Source organism: Rhea americana, unplaced genomic scaffold, assembly GCF_003343005.1.
Source record: "Rhea americana isolate MKP2758 unplaced genomic scaffold, rheAme1 scaffold_149, whole genome shotgun sequence".
NCBI lineage: Eukaryota > Metazoa > Chordata > Aves > Rheiformes > Rheidae > Rhea > Rhea americana.
Genome location: NW_028185583.1, coordinates 424,224 through 444,392, shown reverse-complemented (window position 1 = coordinate 444,392; position 20,169 = coordinate 424,224). Strand labels below are relative to the sequence as shown.

Genomic DNA, 20,169 nt, shown 5'->3' with positions numbered 1-20,169 from the left:
CTGCCATGCAATTTTTTAATGATAAATTTTCCACTTCAGAAACAGATCCTTGATAGAAATTGATGTTTCAATTCAAAAATCTAAATAATGTGGAGTATGGGATAATCGTTGATCAGTATTTATTCAAACATTTTCTATCTTTTTTTTTTGATTTATATATTTTTAGTGAGATGCTGAAATTATTTTAGTTGTATTTTATATTCTGTAATAAGTAAATTGATCGCATAATTGTCATTGTAAGGATGGAAACAGGCTGCATTCAGTGAGGCATACAAAAATATTTTGAAATATTGCCTAGCTTACTGATTATTATTGTTGTTAATAGGAAAAGCCTTCTTTTTGTGTGAGCATATGTAAGTATTTAGTCCTTGCTTGTGTAAGTGACTTGGGAGTGCATGCAGGTGTGTACTGCAGGTGTATATACCTGTTATGGTTTAGAATACAGAAGCAGGGGAAGGGGAAAAGCTGCATTTCATAGTGGTAACTTTCTACACAAACCTTCATGGAAGTGTTTCCATTCTTGTGAGAGGTTGCTGAATCTGGTAGCCTGATAGAGATGAGCCTGCTGCAGCTCCATGTACCCAGGTCCAACCAGTAGAGAGATGGAGCATGTGCCCAGTAAGTACACCTACAAACACATGTATACAACACGTGTATACGTGACCAGCCATGCAGATCAACACAAACAGAAACACTCAGCACTCATACAAAAACTAACAGCACCAGTAGCCTTCGTCCTGTTGCTCCCAGCTGATCGGGATGAAGGTCCGTTACTAAAAAGTATATACACATATACAATGTAGATCCCTCCAGTAACTGGCCTTAGATGCTCTTTGGCACTACCACAGGGTTTGATCTGTGTGGCATGCCATTGCAACCAATGCTCACAACCGCCTCATGATAAAGCATTACATAAAATGTGTGGGTCTTGTAAGGGTCATGATCTACAGAAGTATTTTGGCATTACCTCTGGCAGCTAGAAGGCAGATAGTGTTTCTCTGTTACCCATACCCAGCTGTTTTCCCCAGTACAGGAGAGACATGGAGCTGCTGTAGAGAGTCCGGCGTAGGGCTACGAGGATGATCAGAGGGCTGGAGCATCTGCCCTATGAGGAACGGCTGCGAGAGCTGGGCCTCTTCAGCCTGGGGAAGAGAAGACTGAGGGGGGATCTYAGCAATGTCTATAAGTATCTGAAGGGAAGGTGTCAAGGGGATTGGGCTAAACTCTCTATTCAGTAGTTCCATGCGACAGGAGAAGAGGCAGTGGGCACAAACTGAAACACGGGAAATTCCACCTGAATATGAGGAGGAATTTCTTTACTATGAGAGTGACAGAGCACTGGAACAGGTTGCCCAGAGAGGCGGTGGTGTCTCCTTCTCTGGAGATATCCAGTACCCACCTGGACATGATCCTGTCTAACATGCTSTAGGTGATCCTGCTTGAGCAGGGAGTTGGACTAGATGGCCTCCAGAGGTGCCTTCCAACCTTACCCATTCTGTGATTCTGTGATTCATACCCTTCTGCTTAATTGGCACAGGAGTTGTGGTCAGGCTTCCAGTTGTGTATGGTACCTAGCACCCACATCATACTGCATGTGAATTATAAATATGAGAGTTTTCAGCACCTTGCAAGATAAGACCCTAAATTATTGATTTTTTTAATCTCTTCTGGTGTGATTGTAAATATAGAAATTATGAATTTATTCAAAATTGCAAGAAAAAGTCAGTCTTACAATTTCTAATAAAAAAATTAGAAAAAATTCAATTCATGGTTTCAGTGCCGTTGGACTGACCAAGTGAAAACAAAACACTTGATCATTTTCATTAAAACATTTGGACGAAATCTACATTACAAAGCAAACAGCATCTGCAGTGGGAAATTGTAAGTCAGAAATATTTTACCAGCTGTATTCATTGAAAACCTGCTTTATTTTCCTTTACCAAGGGCAAGACCACTGTTATGGGAGCAATGTAATCTTGAAAGTTGCAAATCATTCGTAGGTCTCCTATAATTCACAGGAATTATATCTGTACTGAGAGGTAGTGACAGCAAATGTGAATTTGAAATATAAAAGTGAAAGCAAGGAGAAGATAGAATAACAAGTCATATCCAAAAAACATACTGTTGAGTCTTTTTTTTTTCATTGACTGCATCCTGTCTACAGGGATCAGTAAGTATTTTGAAGAAGTAACCAAAGAATAGTAGTGTGCTATAAGTGAAGCCTACTTTTGTCCAGTCTTTTCCTCTCAGACCTGACATTTTTCCATTTTTGAGTCTTGTTCTCAATGAATATGACTACATAGAGTTCCAGATACTATGCCAGACAAAGAATTKCTCTGATGGAAGTAAAACAGTCATATGAGATGCTTATTTGCATGATGTGCCTGTGTCTCAGTGGTATATGGTCAGAGGAGATCTCTTCGGTGGGTTGGTGGTGCAGTCTCCAGTTAGCACTGCTTCTCTGTCACTCCAGTGTTTTCTTTGTCTGCACCTTCTACACAGCTTCAGGACTCTGGCCTTGAATGTATATTTTCTGCATCTTGTGTTATAAAAAACATATCCTTGATATTCAGAAGTCCATAGAGAAAACCGACCTTTTTAAAGGATTGTTTTAAACCAGGTAAATGAGGATTCAGCATTATGAATGAAACCTGGAACAGCCCCATCTTTTATTAATATGATGTCTCCTGATTTACTGGAGGAAACTGCTGAAATGATTAAATGTACCAGCAGTCTACATAAAATGCCAAAGCACTACAAATAAAAAAAAAAAAACTTTAAACCTGAGTGATCAGGTTATAGAAATCAAGGCCATATCTYAGTTTGTTGGAAATAGTGTTAAAGTAGGAAGACAGGTAGTGGCTGTAAGGTGGCAAAAGGCGTAGGCTGTATCTCTTCCCTAGCATGTACAGTGAGTGCTCTAGGCTTCTAGTAGGGTCTCCTTTGCAGTTTTCCCTCTTAGTGGTTTTCCTGAAAGAAAGCATAGATAAATAATGTAAATAGATAGAAAGTTCCTGTTCCGAATAGCCAACCTTGTCCGTTCATTTTTTAGATACTTATTTTCATATCATCTTGTTAGTTCTCCGTTTTCCAAGGAAGAAGCAAGGCCTATGTACGTGGAGAACTTTGATTTCTCTTTTGGACAAAATTAATATAGTAGCAAGTGTCTTGCTAAAGGTATAATTGCTTTGTAGTACTGTTGCACCTTTTACGATGAGATCTCAAAGCACTTATGAAATACTAGCTAACTAAGCTTTACAACATCCCTCTGTGGAGAGTCATAAGCTAAACCAACTGCAGGCCCAGCATACAAGCCACTGAAATTTGCTGGATATATAGTTACTAAAACCCCTTCATAGAGTTATCTTTGTTGCACAACTTATATTTTAAACCATCCCCTATCTCAGGTGGTCTAGGAAGTGATTTGTGAGCCAGATGCTGCCCATGGATTACTCCTATTCAGCCTTTGGGGTTTTTGGCAGGATGAGGTGGGGCCTGGAATTGAGACTGACTGTTAAAGCAGGACTGTCCAGATAATCAAACTTCACCTCCAGCCTACCCAGTCTGACTCAATGACTCACTCGCTGCTACTGCTGCCCACAGAGGGCTGGGAAATGTGTGGGTATTTGTCAGGGGAACAGTGACTGCTACTAGGTCTGATGAGAGAATACACTGTTCTTAGCAGCAGCTTGTACCCCTTGGTGGAGCGGCTCCACGCTGATTTGCATTCCGTTTCCACTTTCTTCTCCTCTCCAAGACAAAAATCATATCCTATCTTGGCCTCACCCTTTCCCAGTCTTGCTATGGATACTGTCTTCAACTCCGATACCGCCTCAGCTGCTGCAGAGCAAGAGATGGAGAGAGATAGGATGCTTGTTTGCATGATGAATCTGGGAAGGCATATTTRATTGTATAGGATGGGTGAGCAGAGGAAAGGCTGCTGCTGAAGGAGAAAGGAACAGAAGCAGCAGCATAAATGGCAAAGTGTGGGCTGCTACCATAGATGTTGAGAATGGGTGGTTGTGATGCTGGAAGGATGATCTTGCTGCAAGGAGAGTCTAAGATGTGGTCCTTATGTCTGCATATTTAGGGCATCCTCAAAGTCTGCAGCAGCCATGGGTAGTATTGCCGTATTTGTGATCRGAAGAAGGTGTACCTGCATTTTATAGCACATGCAGCACAAATCAAGAATTTCTGGGATATGTTGAACATACTGGATATATACTGTGAAGTTAATCCCTATGTGAGCAGTGGATGTTTATCCAGAAAAATCAGACATTCGGCAGCCTGGACAAGTACCACAAATCCTCACATTCTTCCTGGAGATAATTTCTGACTGGAAAAGGAGGGGAAAAGTGGACATATAGTAGGTACATGGTTAACATGTAGGTTAACATGGGGGCTTACACCCACATGACCTAGTTCTGGAACATCAGTGGCAGTTTCTTTTCTGAAATAAACAGCATGATATTGTCCATGCATGTTTGAGTAGGACGTGTATTTCTTTTGCCTGGAAGAAAGGAAGGTACAGTTGTCAAGCCCAGATGGAGGCTTTGAAATATGCATGATAGTGGCAGCTGTGTGTGGGAAGAATGACTTGAAGTGTGTTGAGGAGGAGGAGGCTTGTTTACTGTGTTACTGTCTTTATGTAGCTGTGAAGTTGAATGGAGAGAGAAATGAGGAATGTATTTCATGTCCATGAATTATTGCTTCATTGCTGAACAATATTTTTTTAAGTAGTTGTTATTCATTATTTGTTTAAAAGTGTGTGAAGGATCGGTAAGTTGAAGGAGAATGTGAAGGAGACAATGAAGGAGACTGCAAAAAAGTATTGTCAGAATTTCTTCAGTACCCATTCCTTATTCATTTGGTGATGCTATTGATATCTGAGAAGGTTCCGCTTAACACGGATTCAGGATTAGATTTGTGGACGCTCCTCTTTTAAACAGAAAATCTTTGTTTTTACTCTGTTTTTCTGAAACTGGGCCTTTATACCTGAAGGTTCCTTGTTGAAAGGTGGGTTGAGATTGTCATATTCATTCTTYAGAGAGAAAAATATTGTTCTGTTGATCTTTCTCAATTCTGAATTTTGTATCTGTCTGTATCAATTGGTTTATATTGTAGCCTATGGTTATGTAAATACTTAAGCCAAAGTACAATTTGAATTTATGTGCTGGGACTCTATTTTGTTGTTGCTCTTGTTGTTCATTAGCGGTGTTGTTCAACTGGTGGTTCACAAGCCAAACTCAGCACAAGAGACAATTCCACGCAGCTCAGTGTCTTTTTCTCAGGAAGAGGAGGAGCAGTTATATAGGCAGATCAGAGAGTCCCTAAAGCTGAGTACTACCTGCATACACTCTGCTACTTGTTTCCTTAGCATCTGCATTCATGTGGGAGAATGGGATCAGACTGCACACTTTCGTCTTTCTGCTTATAAACTCAGCCTCTTCTTACTATATCAGTGCAACCCATGAAGAATTCCAGAAACAGGGACCCAGCCTTCATAGCTGCTGAGTAGATCACCCTGCTTCAGGAAGAAGCAACGCTGGCCCTAACCCAAAGGTTTTGAGATYTAAAGAGGGAATATATATATTTTTATGGGTATAAAAGAAAGGAGGATATGGGGTACAATAAAAGGTATTGAGCTGACCTGTTGAAATGGTACTTGTGTTGAGTTAGTTCACAAACTCTTTGGGGATTTGCGTTTTAGATTTATGTTTTATGTTTACAGTTTTCAGTCATCTCGTTAATTAACACTTTTCTATGGGCAGAATAAGGGTTTATGATTTACTCTTYCTCAACAAGAATTTCAGTTAAATTAGTCTAAAAAGAAAATCTGAAGATTCAAAATTATATACTAGAAGAAGAATATCAGAAAGATGCAACTGAACCTTACTAATAGACACCTTTAACATGATACTAGTGCACTAGTCCTTGGTTCATACTGCACTGGACCCCAAAATTGGAAGACTTGTTTTACACTTCAGATTCAGATAAGGTTGTGCATCTGTTACCACAGGATCTCAGTTAAACGTGGTAGATAGCTTCCAGATACACTTAATTTTGAGAGTAGTTGCCTTTTTAATCTGTAATCATGTGACAACAGCTTGCAATATTTTATCATTTGAAAATCTAAATCCTAAATAATTTACCTGATTTGAGCTTTAAGCTTACAGTAATCAGACTTACTCTAATTATAAACATCCTTCCTTCCCTCATGGTTTTCTGGCAGATTTCTAGCTGTGCGGACAAACCTTGCTTCAGACCTTTTGCATACACCAAGTATGCCAAAATATTTTATAAAGAATCACAGCAACAAAAGGATGCATTATCGATATTTATACTTAATCTGACTTCTTCACAGCTTAATGTTTTTTTCCTCCACAGTGACACAGAATAACAATGTAAAGAGCCAAAGTTAGTGATTATCAAACATTTCATATGACCGTTTCTCACTGTGCTTAAGACTAGGAAATTGAATAAATATCTAACAGCCAGTTTTCCTGAAGTCATAGAAGGAACTGAGTTGATCAAAGTGCAGACCCATCAAAAAGGGAAATTAACAAGTGTTTGTTTTGTATTGGACAAACACAACATCTTTACAGCGCTTCAAACAGAAGATGTTGCTGCAAATGGAGTGTGAAAAAAATTACCCACTTAATTAGTAGTAAACAATCATGGCAGTTAAAGAATTTTAGGTGTTTATGTTCTTGATTAATCATAGTCCCAATTTGCTTCTGAGAATATTACTTCAAGAATTACAGTGATTGTATTGCTGTTCTACTCTCTTCAAAAATTTTTGAATCTAAGCTTTGTTAGTGCTTGAAGTTCTATGCATTCTTCATCCAGTTTTGAGGCCTCTTTGTAAAATGAATTATTTACGTCTTCGTAAAATGAATTATTATCATCTTATTTTGCTAGTATCTTATCCTTGTTTTGTATGCAGATGTAGATGAGACTAAAAGTTCAAGATGATAGAATATTAGACCCATGGTGGATAAAGGCTCTTTCTTCTGCAAAGTTGATTCCAATTAGAATAAAGATTTAATCCTGTAAATAGATAAACTGAAGCAGAGGGGAGACTTTCTCATGTTTACGTAGCAATGTTTAGAGTTGTTCTAGGGTCTGTAACAACACACTGTAGCTACCAGAATTTTTTTCCCTGTGATAGGCAATTAAAAGATTATCATATGGGGATAGCTTTGCAGGCAAGAGCACAAAGCAAGCGGTGTTCGTTTAAGTGTGTATATCTATATTTAAGTATGACCTTTCAAAGATGTCTAAGGGAGKTAGGTATTCAAATCTTGAAGAATTTCTGCCAACTGTCTTCTCTCAAGGCCGAAAGTATTATTCGGTGATTCTAGTTCAGTCAGGAGTTTTGTTCCAGACTCTCCTGTGCCTTAACATGTCATCTCAGGAAAATCAGTAAATTCTGTGTGCCTCAGTTTATCTGTCTATAAAATGTGACAGTAAAATTAACTATTATTGTTTCATTGAACAATGTTTTAACAAGATCCAATTCTCCAATGCTTTGTACCTWGTGTTGTCATGAATTTCAGTAGGTTTCAAACTGAATTTCTCTGGAAGTCCAAGCAATAATGTAAGCCTTAGTGGTTAAAAGAATGTGTAAATTTTGTTGTAACACTTAAGAGCTATAATTTTGCTTCACAGTTTCTTCACATAAAACAATAATACAATATTGTATAACAGCACTAGAAACTATTTCTCATCTTAATATGCAGAATATAGAGCTAGTATCCACATATTTTATCAAGCATTCTGAACATCAAGGAAAAACTATTAGAAAAAATATCAAACAAAAATTTCATCTGATGGTGCATGTAAGACTTGGTTATGGACTTTCAGTGTGACTTATCTGGAAGCCCCTCATACAGTATTTGCATACTCATTGTAAGTTTATAAAATGTGAGATTTTCCGAAAACTTTGCTGCAGTTAAAGTTAGGCACCTGCCAGCATCATTAGAATATGATGCTCACAGACCACTACATGCTTGGAAAATCCTGCCCAGAATGTATTATGGGCCCAAACAAAAGAGGAAGAACAGCAGGGCATATATTGAGAATGTGGCTGAATCTTTTAGGGCAGGATTTTGTGTAAGGTGAGACAGAACAAAACTGTGATCAGTCCCTCCTACCACGATTTCCATGCTCGTTTTCTAGCAGCATATATCTCTACAGACCACAACAGATTTGATTCTGGTGCCATTAAAGGCATTAAAATTCAGAGTGTTCTCTCTGTTGATTAGTTTTAAGGAGCAATGGTGAAGAACGGTAGACTCATTTTGAGGCTAGTCATATTTTCAAGCATATGCCTCTAAGGTGTTACACTGGAGACTAATATCTCAAGACAAACTGAAGCTTTGATTTCAGCCCTTACCAGCTGCTCAGAAAATAGTTCTGTTATGACATCCTCTTATGTGTTTCCTAGCCTTGCCTCTTGAATTTTCATTTACAAATGAATCCACAGTGTGGAAAAAACCCCATCATCCTAGTTTGTTAGCATCTTGTCCACATTACATATAGATACCAATGACAACCCAAGATCCATTGCAGTGGAAAAYCAAGTCCTTAGAGCTCAGGAATTACTCACGTGGCAAGCCCTTTAATAATATACCATTAGCTGTTGGAAAGGCTAGCTCTAAGATGTTAATAAGCCTTTTGAAGAAAGTACTTGGATTTCACGCGCAAATAGTTTTACAGATACTTAAGTGGCAAGTATTTATTCATGTAGTCCATCTTGGTAAAAATTGAACTGATGTTAGTTTGCTGCTGACACTAGGACTTGGAAAGATCCAGGATCAAATGTCATCATGAAGAACTCAACAGAGAATGCTTAAAATAAGAGCTCTCTATATGACTGGGAAACAGTGAACTGTAAAGTTACATGAAAAAGACAAAACTGGTGGGTTTTTTATGTCTTTTGGTTTTATGGAGATAGAAACAGATTTTGGACAGTCACCAGGTTGAGGTGAGACCTCAACCTATGGTTACGTTTGAAAAATCAAACAGCAGCTTTRAAAAGCAATACTGGTATGTAAGTGTATGAACTGTCAGACAGCAAATGGTAGTGTTTTCATTCTTTCTGAGTGTCAGTTACAGATATATGCCCAAATATGCAGAAATAGCTTATTTTTATTCTTATGGATGGGAGGAGCCTATCTGATCTTTGCTGCCATTGCAGTCATAAAATGACTTGCAGTTTTAGATGAGAGACACAGCTTAATTTTTTTTTATTACGTTTCTATATGAATGTAGAAAATGGCAATCACATATAYGTAGTATATACTGGTTAATGATTATTTACTGTACAGGTTTAAGACCAGTGCTCCAGATGGTCTGGGTAAAGGAGAAACACAGAAATCGGGTAATAYGTTTAAAACCTCCCCAGCAGGGAGACATGTCAGCAAGACAGTACACTATTACTCTAGTATCTGTGCACCAGAATCCTTATGTGAAGTTTAAACCTGTATTGACTGGAAGAAAAGTCAATAAATTTTGAAAACACCTGAGAATTATTTAAGATACCATGATCAGATGGAGTTATTCTAGAGATATCTGTGTTTTGCTAGAAGGAAGAAATTTCATAGGCTTTGACAAGACTAAATACTCTCCCCTACAGGAAAACCCAGACAGGATTTAATCACAGGATTCATTTACACTGGGAAGGACCCTAGAAGGTCATCTGGACCAACCCCTTATTCAGATCAGGCTCAACACTGAACCAGGTAGCTTAGGGCTTTGTGCAAATGAGTCTTGGAAACTTCTGCTCTTCTGTGTGTTAATATTCTTCCTTAATATATTAATCTCTTTTCTTCTATTGTGATTTTGAACTGTCTGATTACATTGTCTGTTAAAATGTCACTGCTGATAATCCTGTTTGCTGGATCTTGGCTAATGTAGTACACTTACTCATAACCACTTGTGTATCCTAATACAGTGTATTTTTGGATTCTCTTATCAGCATGGACTACACATACAGGTTTTTCAGTATTTCTTCTTGTTACATCTTGTTGTTACATCTAGCCAGAAGTAGCTCTTACAGAGCATATTATGTCCTTGTGAGCAAATCTGTAACACAATATTGAGTCTCAGCTTCTGTAACAGGCATGCTTACAGAGCAGGATAGAAAGAAACAAGGAGGTAAGAGATAGGGAGAGCTCTAAAAAAAAGTCTATCTTTGCCTACTCTTAGGAAATTGAAAACGTAGGGTAAGCCTATCTAATTCTGACTGATTCTCCAACTGCATTTTCTACTGTCTCAGAATTCATGGTTTAGATGAGAGGAGTGATAGCGAGATTATCCTCAAGGCATTGATCCCTTTGCCAGGATTTCTTTACCATCCCCAAACAGCTAGTTGTTTCTGTTCATAGGAACAGCACCAAACAAGTTATATTTTTATTTAACCTAGTGCAAACAGGACATGCGGTATCCCTCTGAGGGGCATCAGGAGAGATCTCAAGGCTGCTTTCCACACCGCTTTGGTACTATAAAATTATGTGTGACAGAAATGTGATTAAATGTGGTTAAATTAGATGTAGAGAGACCCCTGGAAATACAGGCATAGCTAGCTTTATAGAGTCTCTTTTTTGATATTGATATGAGGATTGTGACCCAGGGGAGAGAACAGGTCTGTAGCTGGTTTGTTTCCTTCATTTGTACAAAGTCATCTCTTAGGAGCTAGTGTAGATAGGCATAATTTGGAGTAGTCCTTTGGCTGCTCCAACTTATACCAGATGGTTACCTGTTACTGCTATTCTTTTTTCTCAAAGTGCTTTTGCTCCCTATCTGCAAGTGTGTTTTAGGGTGCTCTTTATATATAGGGCAAATTTTCTTCTCTTAGTTATAATTTCCTTTAGTTTTTTTCTCCCAGCTTTTCACCACACACCTTCATCTCATGCTTTCTTCACAGAATTAAAAAATGTAGTGGGAAAGTTGGGTAATGGTTCCACAAACTTTGTTAACATTTATTTTGCCTTAAGCCTAGTTCAGCATCAGAAATTGTTTTGTTTTAGCTCTGAAAATATGTTAGTTCAGAGAGGCAGGGAGATATCTTAATTTYATATTTGTTTCTAGTGTAGGAAGAGACCCTACATATTACTTGCAGAACTAACAAAAATAACAGTCRTAATCCGCTTTTTCAGCTCCTGCAGTGAGATGGCCTTTCATGACCATCTCTTAAGTAGTTTCACTTGCTAGGAATGCCATGTTATGTTTTAAAAGTAAGACAAATACCAGTTTCTTAGAAATGCAGGCAAGGTGTTTTAAAAAACCATTGTTTTGTTTCCTGAATAAATAGTATAAACAGGTGCAGTAGATTCTTTAGCTTTTTGCTGTAGTGTGTTGAGCACTACAGAGTATAGTATACATGGCCTTTAAATTTGGCTCCCAAACTGAGACTGTAACTGGAGTTGAAGGCTTAACACTTTGAGYAGGGAGGGTTTAGAGCTTCTCAGCATTCAGAGTCAGTGGGTTGCTAGCAGGTCCCTTTGTATAGCCATATTTCACTCTTGTATATTGCTGGTCTTTGGACTGTAGTCATAGATTGTAACTGGTAAATTCAGTGATATGCTAGAACTGGTTGCAGGCTAGTACATTAGCTCAGTCAGAGATGGTTTTTTTTGTAGAGTATGTTTGTACCTTACCGGTCAAGATGATTAGCACACACAGTGGCATAAACCTGTGAAGTGAATACAAATTAATCTCTCAGGTAATTGTCCTATTACTTGCTACTTATTTATTGAAATCTTATCACTGTTATCTGTCTGGGTACAGTCTTGTATACTGTGTGTCTGCATTCTGCTGGATAGAGGTATCCTTCACACAAGCAAACTTCAAATGCTGCTGCTTACAGTTAGCTGTTTAATGATGATATTGTGCTCTTAATGTTCAGAGTGATGATACTGGTGTAAAATGGATTACCCTGTTTCTCAGAGATAGCTCAAACTATTGCTGGGGAGCTCTGTTTCTTTGAGGACTTTATCATATGGCATCTAAGGATTATGTCCCTGCTTGCAAAGCAACTCACAAAGCACAAACTTTCAAAAAATTTTATTTAGTAAATCAGATACTTATGTCTRTATGATTTTATTGATTTTTTTTTCTTTATAACAACGTTTCTTAAAGCCTAACTTACTCCAGGGTCTTAAAATGACTCAAGTGAAAATAGTCATGTACGAAGAGTATGTGTTACTCAATTTTTTAAGTAATTTACACTACCAAGGCACTGAAGGACATGATTAAGCACTAGTGCTAGCATTTGCTTCAGTATTAATTGTTTTTTGTCAACAGTATTCTTCTGTGCAGATGTAGAGAAATATTTTATTCTTGTTATTCAGTAGTTTAGTTCAATAACTGTTTCATTCACACAGAAGGAGGAGRAATCAATTCACTAAGAAACCGACTGGGAGTTAAAAAGTAGAAAAACTGGTTTTCCTCCTTCTCATTTGTGAATAACAATGAGGTGTGGGAGGATAATATGTACTACTTCTAAAATCTTGTAGGACATGGTGGAAAAAAAAAAACATTAAATCTGGTCTACTCACTACAAAAAAACATTTTATTTGTTCTGTTTGTCAGATTTAAATACATAATGTGTTGTTGTAAGCTTTTTTTTTACATGTGCAACACATTTAAAGTAGGTTTGTTTATTTAGTTAAAACAATTCAAAATTCTTCTTGGAGCAATTTTAGCTTATTCCAGCTTCCATCCATATTCAGCTTGTCACCAGTCATGATAATTAGCTAGTAGAAATAAAATAAATGCATCATTCTATTGCACATTTTCTAGTATAATGAAAAACAAGCAGTGTGCAAAAAATGTACCTTTATTTATTTCTTTAATGAGAAGTGGTTTTTGTTCAATTTCTTGGTTTTGGCCTTTGAAAGTCTGATTACATTCTCAAATACTAGTGAGTCCTTTTTTCTATCTGTGGTTGACTATGAGGTTGCATTTAGCCTAACATTTTTCCAATGCTTACTTGGCAACGTTTCATGACTTATTCACTGCAGCCTCCTTTATTAGGGGCTTCATCCGAAGTCCAGAATGTAGACGTCTACTTGCTAAGTATATCTTGCCACAAAGAAATTACTTTTGTGTGTGTGTGTTGTCAAGCAACAGTAGCTTTTACTGGATATTTTCAGGATGATTTTAAAGTGCTGATTTTAACTTAAAATGCTGTAAATGGCTTTGAATTTGCCTGCTTGGCTAGTTATTGGTCCTCCTGTTCTTTGGAGTRACCATTAAGTTAACAGATGCACCATTCTTGCCTTAACATAAAATGGCTGTTAATATGGATGTGTCAGTTTTGAAATTTACTCCTTTCTTTGAGCTGGATAAACATGTTGCCCTGTAAGGCACACCTTTTTTTTTAGAGCTTTAAGAAAGATTGCTATTACGAAGAAATTTTGAGAAGCGCACTATATTGTCTGGAGGCTGAGCAAGATTTTATTAAATATAGTCAACAGTCATTTCATCTCTGCTTTATGATTTTCCGTGTTTTTGAAAAGTATCTAAAGATTGATTTAAATTTTACAGTATAAATTGATTATATACTCTATGTGCAATGATACTATTAAATAGGTTTGTTTATAATTGTTCCTGATAATACTGTGAAACCCCCTTTCTGTGCAATATTTAGAATTATCTAAATAAGAGATGGATCAGAAGCAAGTAGATCGTCTCTTTGATCGCTGATCAGTTTCCAGTTTCTTTAAAAGATGAAGTGGAAGAGATCTGGTATTACTACAGAAAAATTCCCTATCTGAAGCTGGCTATCGTTCCATCTAGAATCAAAATAAATGGAAATTGTGTAAGAGCTTTAAAATGCAACCCTAGAATGAGGTATGAGAGATCCTTTCAGATTCCTGTTCTCATTTCTTGAGTAACGGTTTGGAGAGGCAAAAGTCTTTTTAGCACACACATGATTACTAAACATATGGTTAAAATATGGGGGCTTCATATCAGCTGCTGGTTTGTTGTGCTTGCTTTGGAATTCATGATCTGTTGATATATTGACCTTACCTTTGCATTAAGAATTCAAATGTAGTAACTATAGATAGGAAATTCCTGAAGTTTATTATTTTGTATCTGTGATAACCCTACTGTATTATGATTCTACATCATATTTTGCTTTTAAATGAAGTGTATCTTAGGTTTTATATTCAGCAACAACAGCTACATCTGTAGTTGGATAAATGCTGCCTCTCTCATGAAGAAATCCCTTTGTGGGATGAAAGGTGCTTTCACTTTATTCAGTGTGCTTGTTCATACTGATGCTTGAATGTCAAGCATTTTATAGATCAAAACAGTATTCAACTTATATTTTCCTCCAAAAGATTAGCTCATACAATTTCATACAATGGTAAGCTGTGATATTTTACCTTGCAATAAACATGTCTTTTCTGGATTGTCATTTTGTTTCAGTGTTCTCATCTCAAAAGAGGGTGTTTTCCTACCTAAATCAGGCTTGCTATATTTGTTGCAGGATTTATTGTAGGTTTTTTATGGGTTTATTAACCAATATTAATCCACTTAAGTGCAATTAGTTTTCTAACTTAGGTGACTTGGAAGCAGGTCTAAGTAATGCCTTCACTGAGTCAAATAAAATTTCATGGGCCTCATAAAAACAGTTACTGTGTTGTAAACTTTTACTACGGTAAATATTCAGTTCTTTGAAATGCAGTATTAATTTTGATCCCTTTGTATACATGCACTCCCAATGTACATAAGGAAAACAATTTTGAAAGAAGCGACTCCAATAGAACAGATAATCATCTTTACTTCTCTGAGCACACATCAGTATGGATACTTCTGGAGATTCCTCCTGAGTGATATCTTCTCAGAATGAAGGCTATCAGCTACTTTATTCAGTGAAGCATGGCTCTTCCTAACTTGGTATTAGATCTAAGTAAGTAACTAAGTGCAGTTAACCAATAGAATGATTAACAAATATACTTTGCATTATCCATGTAGTCATTTCAGCATTGTCCGTTATCAAAGCATTTTTGAAGTAGATAGAAGAGTTTGCTTGAGCTATGATGGAATGTACCTTAAAAGTCAGAAGGCTAGGCACCCAGCCAGTTGGTAGTTCAGCAAGACACAGTAAAGACACAGTACATTATCTGTTTTGACAGTCTTTGTGGTTAAATAGTGTGACTCTTGTAATACCTAACTATGTTTATAAATAGAAGCAAAGAAGTCAAAGGATCTGGTCTTGAAAGCATAATACAGAGGTTTGGATATGGCTAGAGCTCACACATACCTCTTTCCTTCAATGGAGTGGAAGAGCAAGGTAAATAGATTGAGTCCAAGTGGAAATTGAAAATGACCTTTGATATGTGTTTTGCTTCAGGTTTCAGGAATGCCTTAAAAAATGGGATATATTTGAGCTCTACAATGAAGCCTGTAAATGTTTGTTCTTCTGCCCAAAAAAGTTCACCCTCAGGCAAACTATTTTAAGAGTAGAATGGTAGGCTGAGCACTCTTAGAGAACTATAGTGGAAACATGTCTCTATCCAATTTGTATGTTGTGTGGGCCAGAACAAAGAAGTCGTGGTTTCTGGTTCTTATTTCTTGCTCCAGATGAAATTAAAGTATTTTAGCAAATAGATTTTCCATATCAAATATGGGTAAAGGACTAGAACCTCAACACAAGCCTGCAAAGACATCTGTGTGCTCTATTTACACTGGCACAACTCAACAGGAAGGATCCTAGCCTTTACCATGGTCAGTAACATATCTCTTCTGGAAGGTGGGARCTCCTTTTCTGTTGAGATGGGTGTGGAAGAAGGGTCCTGAGCAAGTATTCTATTCACTGTGGTTTCATATAAGAGTTTATACCAATAATTCCTCTTTTCCTAAATAGCCCCCTTGACTCCTTTTTTTAAATGTCTAACCCTTTGGGGGGCTTCACGTAAATACCAGTCTCACACAAGTAATTGACTTGAGTTGTGGCATGAAAACCTCCTGCAGAAGAGAGGTGGGATTCTAGATATATTTCTTTCCATACTGTCTCCAGTTATTTTTGCTTAGGCGTCTCCCCACTTTATGGTCTGTTTCTTGTAAACTGAGTTCTGTGTGCACAGCTCAGGCTTGTGAATTCCGCTTTGGGATGGGTACAGTGTCACACCTAACCACCTTGTGGATACAGGCCTAATCCATGCCAAGGTTTCCTGAATGCACAAGGAACAGCCCCATTTGGCGGTTCTCAGGCAGAACTAGTTTCAGGTCTGTGTGGGATACTTGGCCCTGTTCTTGTGACAGGAGGGCTGAGGGGCTCAGCCCTGTGGTCAGACTGTGCTGTGTGAAATTTTTAAGTAGGCTGTCTGCCAGAATTCCTGGCTCATCAAAACCTAGAGACTGAATGTGCTCTAGTATCATCTGACCTTAGCAATAACCTTGAGACTTAGTGAAATCAATAGAAGGGTTATAGAAGGCCTTGGTTTTACTGCAGGAGAGAATTTGTAAATAATCCTRGCCCATTCCCACCAAAAATAGACATTTGGACACTGAATGTACTTAATGGAAAACATTCATCTCCAAAATCCTCTCTTGACTGAAAAAAAACTCATGATTTGGTGGCATATTTCCATGATGGCTTATCACAGTGGTGACAAGTTGCCTGCTGGATGTCTGTGAAATTACTGCTGACTACAGGATGATACAGCAGCCTGCCATGCACATGGCACCAATTATCCTWCCTATAAAGAACCACAAATATTATAAAAGACCAAGAGTTCACTCTGTAGAGCATGGACAACAATTGTCAGTCAGAACTGAATGTGTCGGGACAGGAATCCCAAAAGAGCAGGTCAGTAGATCTGAATTCAGGGACTCTCATGTGAAGTTTCATTTTGCATATTTATAGGTGGTATGGACCTGGGAAGTCCTTATCCTGTTCCAGTGGTGTCAATGGCTAATGCTATAATAGATTATAGCCAGATTATAAATAAATGGGCAATAAGTATAAGCCCCAACATTTATGCACAGTATCTGTGTCACCAACATTTTTGCATTGTGAGAATGAGACAGACCAGAATATTGAAATGTACTTATTTATTAAATTTTTTGGAAAGAGTATGTATTCTGCAAGTCAGAATTGTAGGTATTGTATATGAAATTTGGTAGTGGTATCAGATACGTATACTTGGACATAYGGCCTTACTCTCTGGAATAATGTTTTGAATCTGAGTGCAGTTTCAGCACAGACAGCATACCTGGTGGTAAATTCTCATTTTCATAGAGACCATTCTGACCGGTGTGACACAAACACTGGTCAAAGTGTTAGCTGAAAAAACTGATTTGTGTGGTTCTTCTGCATGAGGTGACTACTCTTGAGGGCAGTCACTCAAACAGGATGGTCAGTTGCTGTCCGGGTGGTGACAGGAGTCTCTATTGCAAACAGCCTTGTAACAATATTTTCAGATGGATCGGATCAGACCCTCTGGACTATTGCTTGCTGAATTCTTGTAACTTAGTGTGCTTGTGGTCCCATGTCCCCAGTCCAGTGCATGCATGATCAGTTTCCGTTGACTAGTTAAAACGATCTTAACTCTGTACAAAAATTGTCCTATCCAGTCATAAACTCATCCGAATATACAAATAGTGTCTATCAGTTCAGCAGCTGGTTTGTGCGTGCAGAGCAGGAAGTGCCTGGGCTGTTCCCAGGACTACCCGGAGCTCCCTGCCCCACCAGGTCCTGTCAGGCAGTCCATTATCTTGCTAAGGCAAAGCCGGGGCTGCCTGGGGTGTTCTTCTGTGATCACTCCCTTCCCTGGSGGAGCTGGGGCCTCCTGAGGCAGGCTCCTTTCCCTATCAGTCAGTTATCTCATCTTGACAGAAACTGGCTGGGGAGTTCCCGGGACTGCCCAGGGAGTTCCTAGTGATTATTCAGCGTGCGGAGCGTGTTTATCGGCACAGCCCTTGTGCTCAGCTGCATTACAATTATAACTATAGCGTTAATTTATAGTGCACCACACCTACCTGGTGCACACAGTGATTATCGGCAGCCACGAAAAGGTTCAGCAAAGTATTGCTGATGCTTGTCCATCTCGTTATGTGATCTACCCTAGGACCGGCGGGCCACGTCTCTTGATAGGCATGGATGTCTTTTTTCTGTGTTGTGCTGCCATATCTAAAAACTGGTACTTTGTGCTTTTCCTGCCATGGAGAACCCAARACACCACACCTGCTGTTAATAGCACTGGTCTCCAGTGCCACCAGTATCCAGCTTTCGCAAAGATGAGGTCTTTTTTCTGGACTTACCTGCTACTTTCTTAACTATTTCAAGAGACGTTGTTCTTCTGTTCAAATCCAAAGCAGAATGTGAAGAACTAAGAATCAAACTCAGTGTTATTCCTAACATTGATATGCTGAAAGACATGTTAGTTCCCATAACAGCATAAATGATACTGAATATGATCGTGTTTCTCAGGCAGCTGGGGAGGTCTCCCTCCCAGGATCTCCGCTGATGCACTTCCTGGGCTGCAGTGACTTCCTGTAGCTCTCCTTGCCCCAGTTCCCTGCTGTCTCCTCCCACTCAGATATAYTTTCTGTCTTTGATTGCTTATTCTCCATGCGTAAAGTCTGACATAAGTTATTTAGAATAATTGGGAGATCTTCGGAAAAGGATTAGTCTGAAAAATAAAAGTACTTAAAGCTGAAGTAAAAATTGAAAAGGTTTCTTCAGTGGTGGTGTTGCTGAAAATCAGAATTTGCCATTCAATATTGTGAGCTAAGGTTATGAACAGTCAAGGTGGGAAGAATATAGTAGACAAACTAAAAATTGTAAAACCTCAGAGCTTGTTAACAGTAGTTGGTTGGCACAGGCAGATGAGCTAGTTAAAATTAAAATATCTATCCATTAGAAAAGATACAATAAGGCAAAGAAGTCTTTGAAAGATACAGGCAGTATGAGCTGCATAAGAAAAAACATGTTTATATTTATACTAACAGTAGTATGGCTGCATTTGGAGGGGAAGAAAAGGTCTGTGCTATTTCTCTAAGAAAGCTGGGAGTTTTTCCCTAGTATGCAGTTTAAATTGCTATCACTGTAAGTAAGAGCACATACACATAGAAAACAGCATGTTCTAGTGAATGTGGTGGGGGGAGGTTTCCATGCTTTTGTTTGACATATAAAATAAAGAACACTTTTTTTYCTTGAATTACATACAGTTCTATATAACATATAGTGTTTTGCTTAAAGTGTTTTGTAAAGTCTTGCTTTTSAGTATAGTCAACAATGTCTGATCACCTTGCATTGAACTACTTCCTTTAATATTCAAAAATGTGTCCTCTCATCCTTTTCTCAAGTGAAGCTTGAATAGCAACATCCTTTGCTATGATCTAAATACAAAACATTCTTATTTTAATAACAACTTTATTTATGAGTATATTTTATCTTCCTGTCATAAATTATCTTTCAACTGCTGCAGCAGTGAGCAGAGGAAGAAAAGTTGCTGTAAGCAAAAGCTGAAGATTACCATGATTGTGCACTTGAGCTGTTTTTCAGAATTTGGGTTTGAGAGTGACTTAGCTTGTGTGCTGTTAGTAGGTTGGATGGATGAAGAGGTGACATTAAGTTTTCAATGCTTCCTTCCTTTACTTTCTCTGGGGAGAGCTACAATTGTCTGACTGAGACAGTGTCACTTAATAGCTTGCGTTGCTGAACTGGTGTGAGGATTCATTCATTATTGTTTTTATAGTGCTCTGAAAACAGAGGAATTAAAATATTTTATTTCCTGTAGACGTGGCAGGGCAGCGTTGAGGGTGATGTCTCAGATTTTAATGCCTTTTYCATTTGCATTTCCATGGCTGTCACCATATTGCTGAGATACATCAATCATTGCCATTTATAAATTCATCAATTTAGAAGGTAGCTGTTACCGTATTGATTAAAAAAGAGAAGAAGCAAAAGTAGTGACACTTAAAAACTTCCATGTAGTTTTGTTTTCAGATTCAGTGCATCAGAATTACTTCCCCCTAGTGGTTTTCGTATAGTATTTTTAAATATTAAAAATGCTGGTGCAATGCAGAAATTTCTAGATTGAGAAAGACATTGTTTTCAGAAAGTTCCATTTTAATCAAATTTAATTTCTTTTTGGAGTAGTACACCTACAAAGTTCTAGGGACTTTCCAGCCATCAGAAACCCT

General features: G+C 38.0%; 1 protein-coding gene across 2 annotated transcripts in view; it reads left to right on the top strand.

The window, feature by feature from the left end:
* Positions 1 to 20,169, top strand: part of AIG1 (androgen induced 1) — a 129,227-nt gene that overhangs the window by 11,661 nt on the left and 97,397 nt on the right. The window contains exon 1 of one of the 2 annotated variants that reach the window (XM_085299266.1): positions 16,743 to 16,828. The exons of the other annotated variant lie outside the window; for it this stretch is intronic. Within the exon in view, the coding sequence (XP_085155392.1) occupies positions 16,798 to 16,828 (31 nt within the window). The 5' untranslated portion in view covers positions 16,743 to 16,797. Of the gene's footprint in view, positions 1 to 16,742; positions 16,829 to 20,169 lie in introns of those variants that run through there. 2 annotated transcript variants of the gene reach the window in all.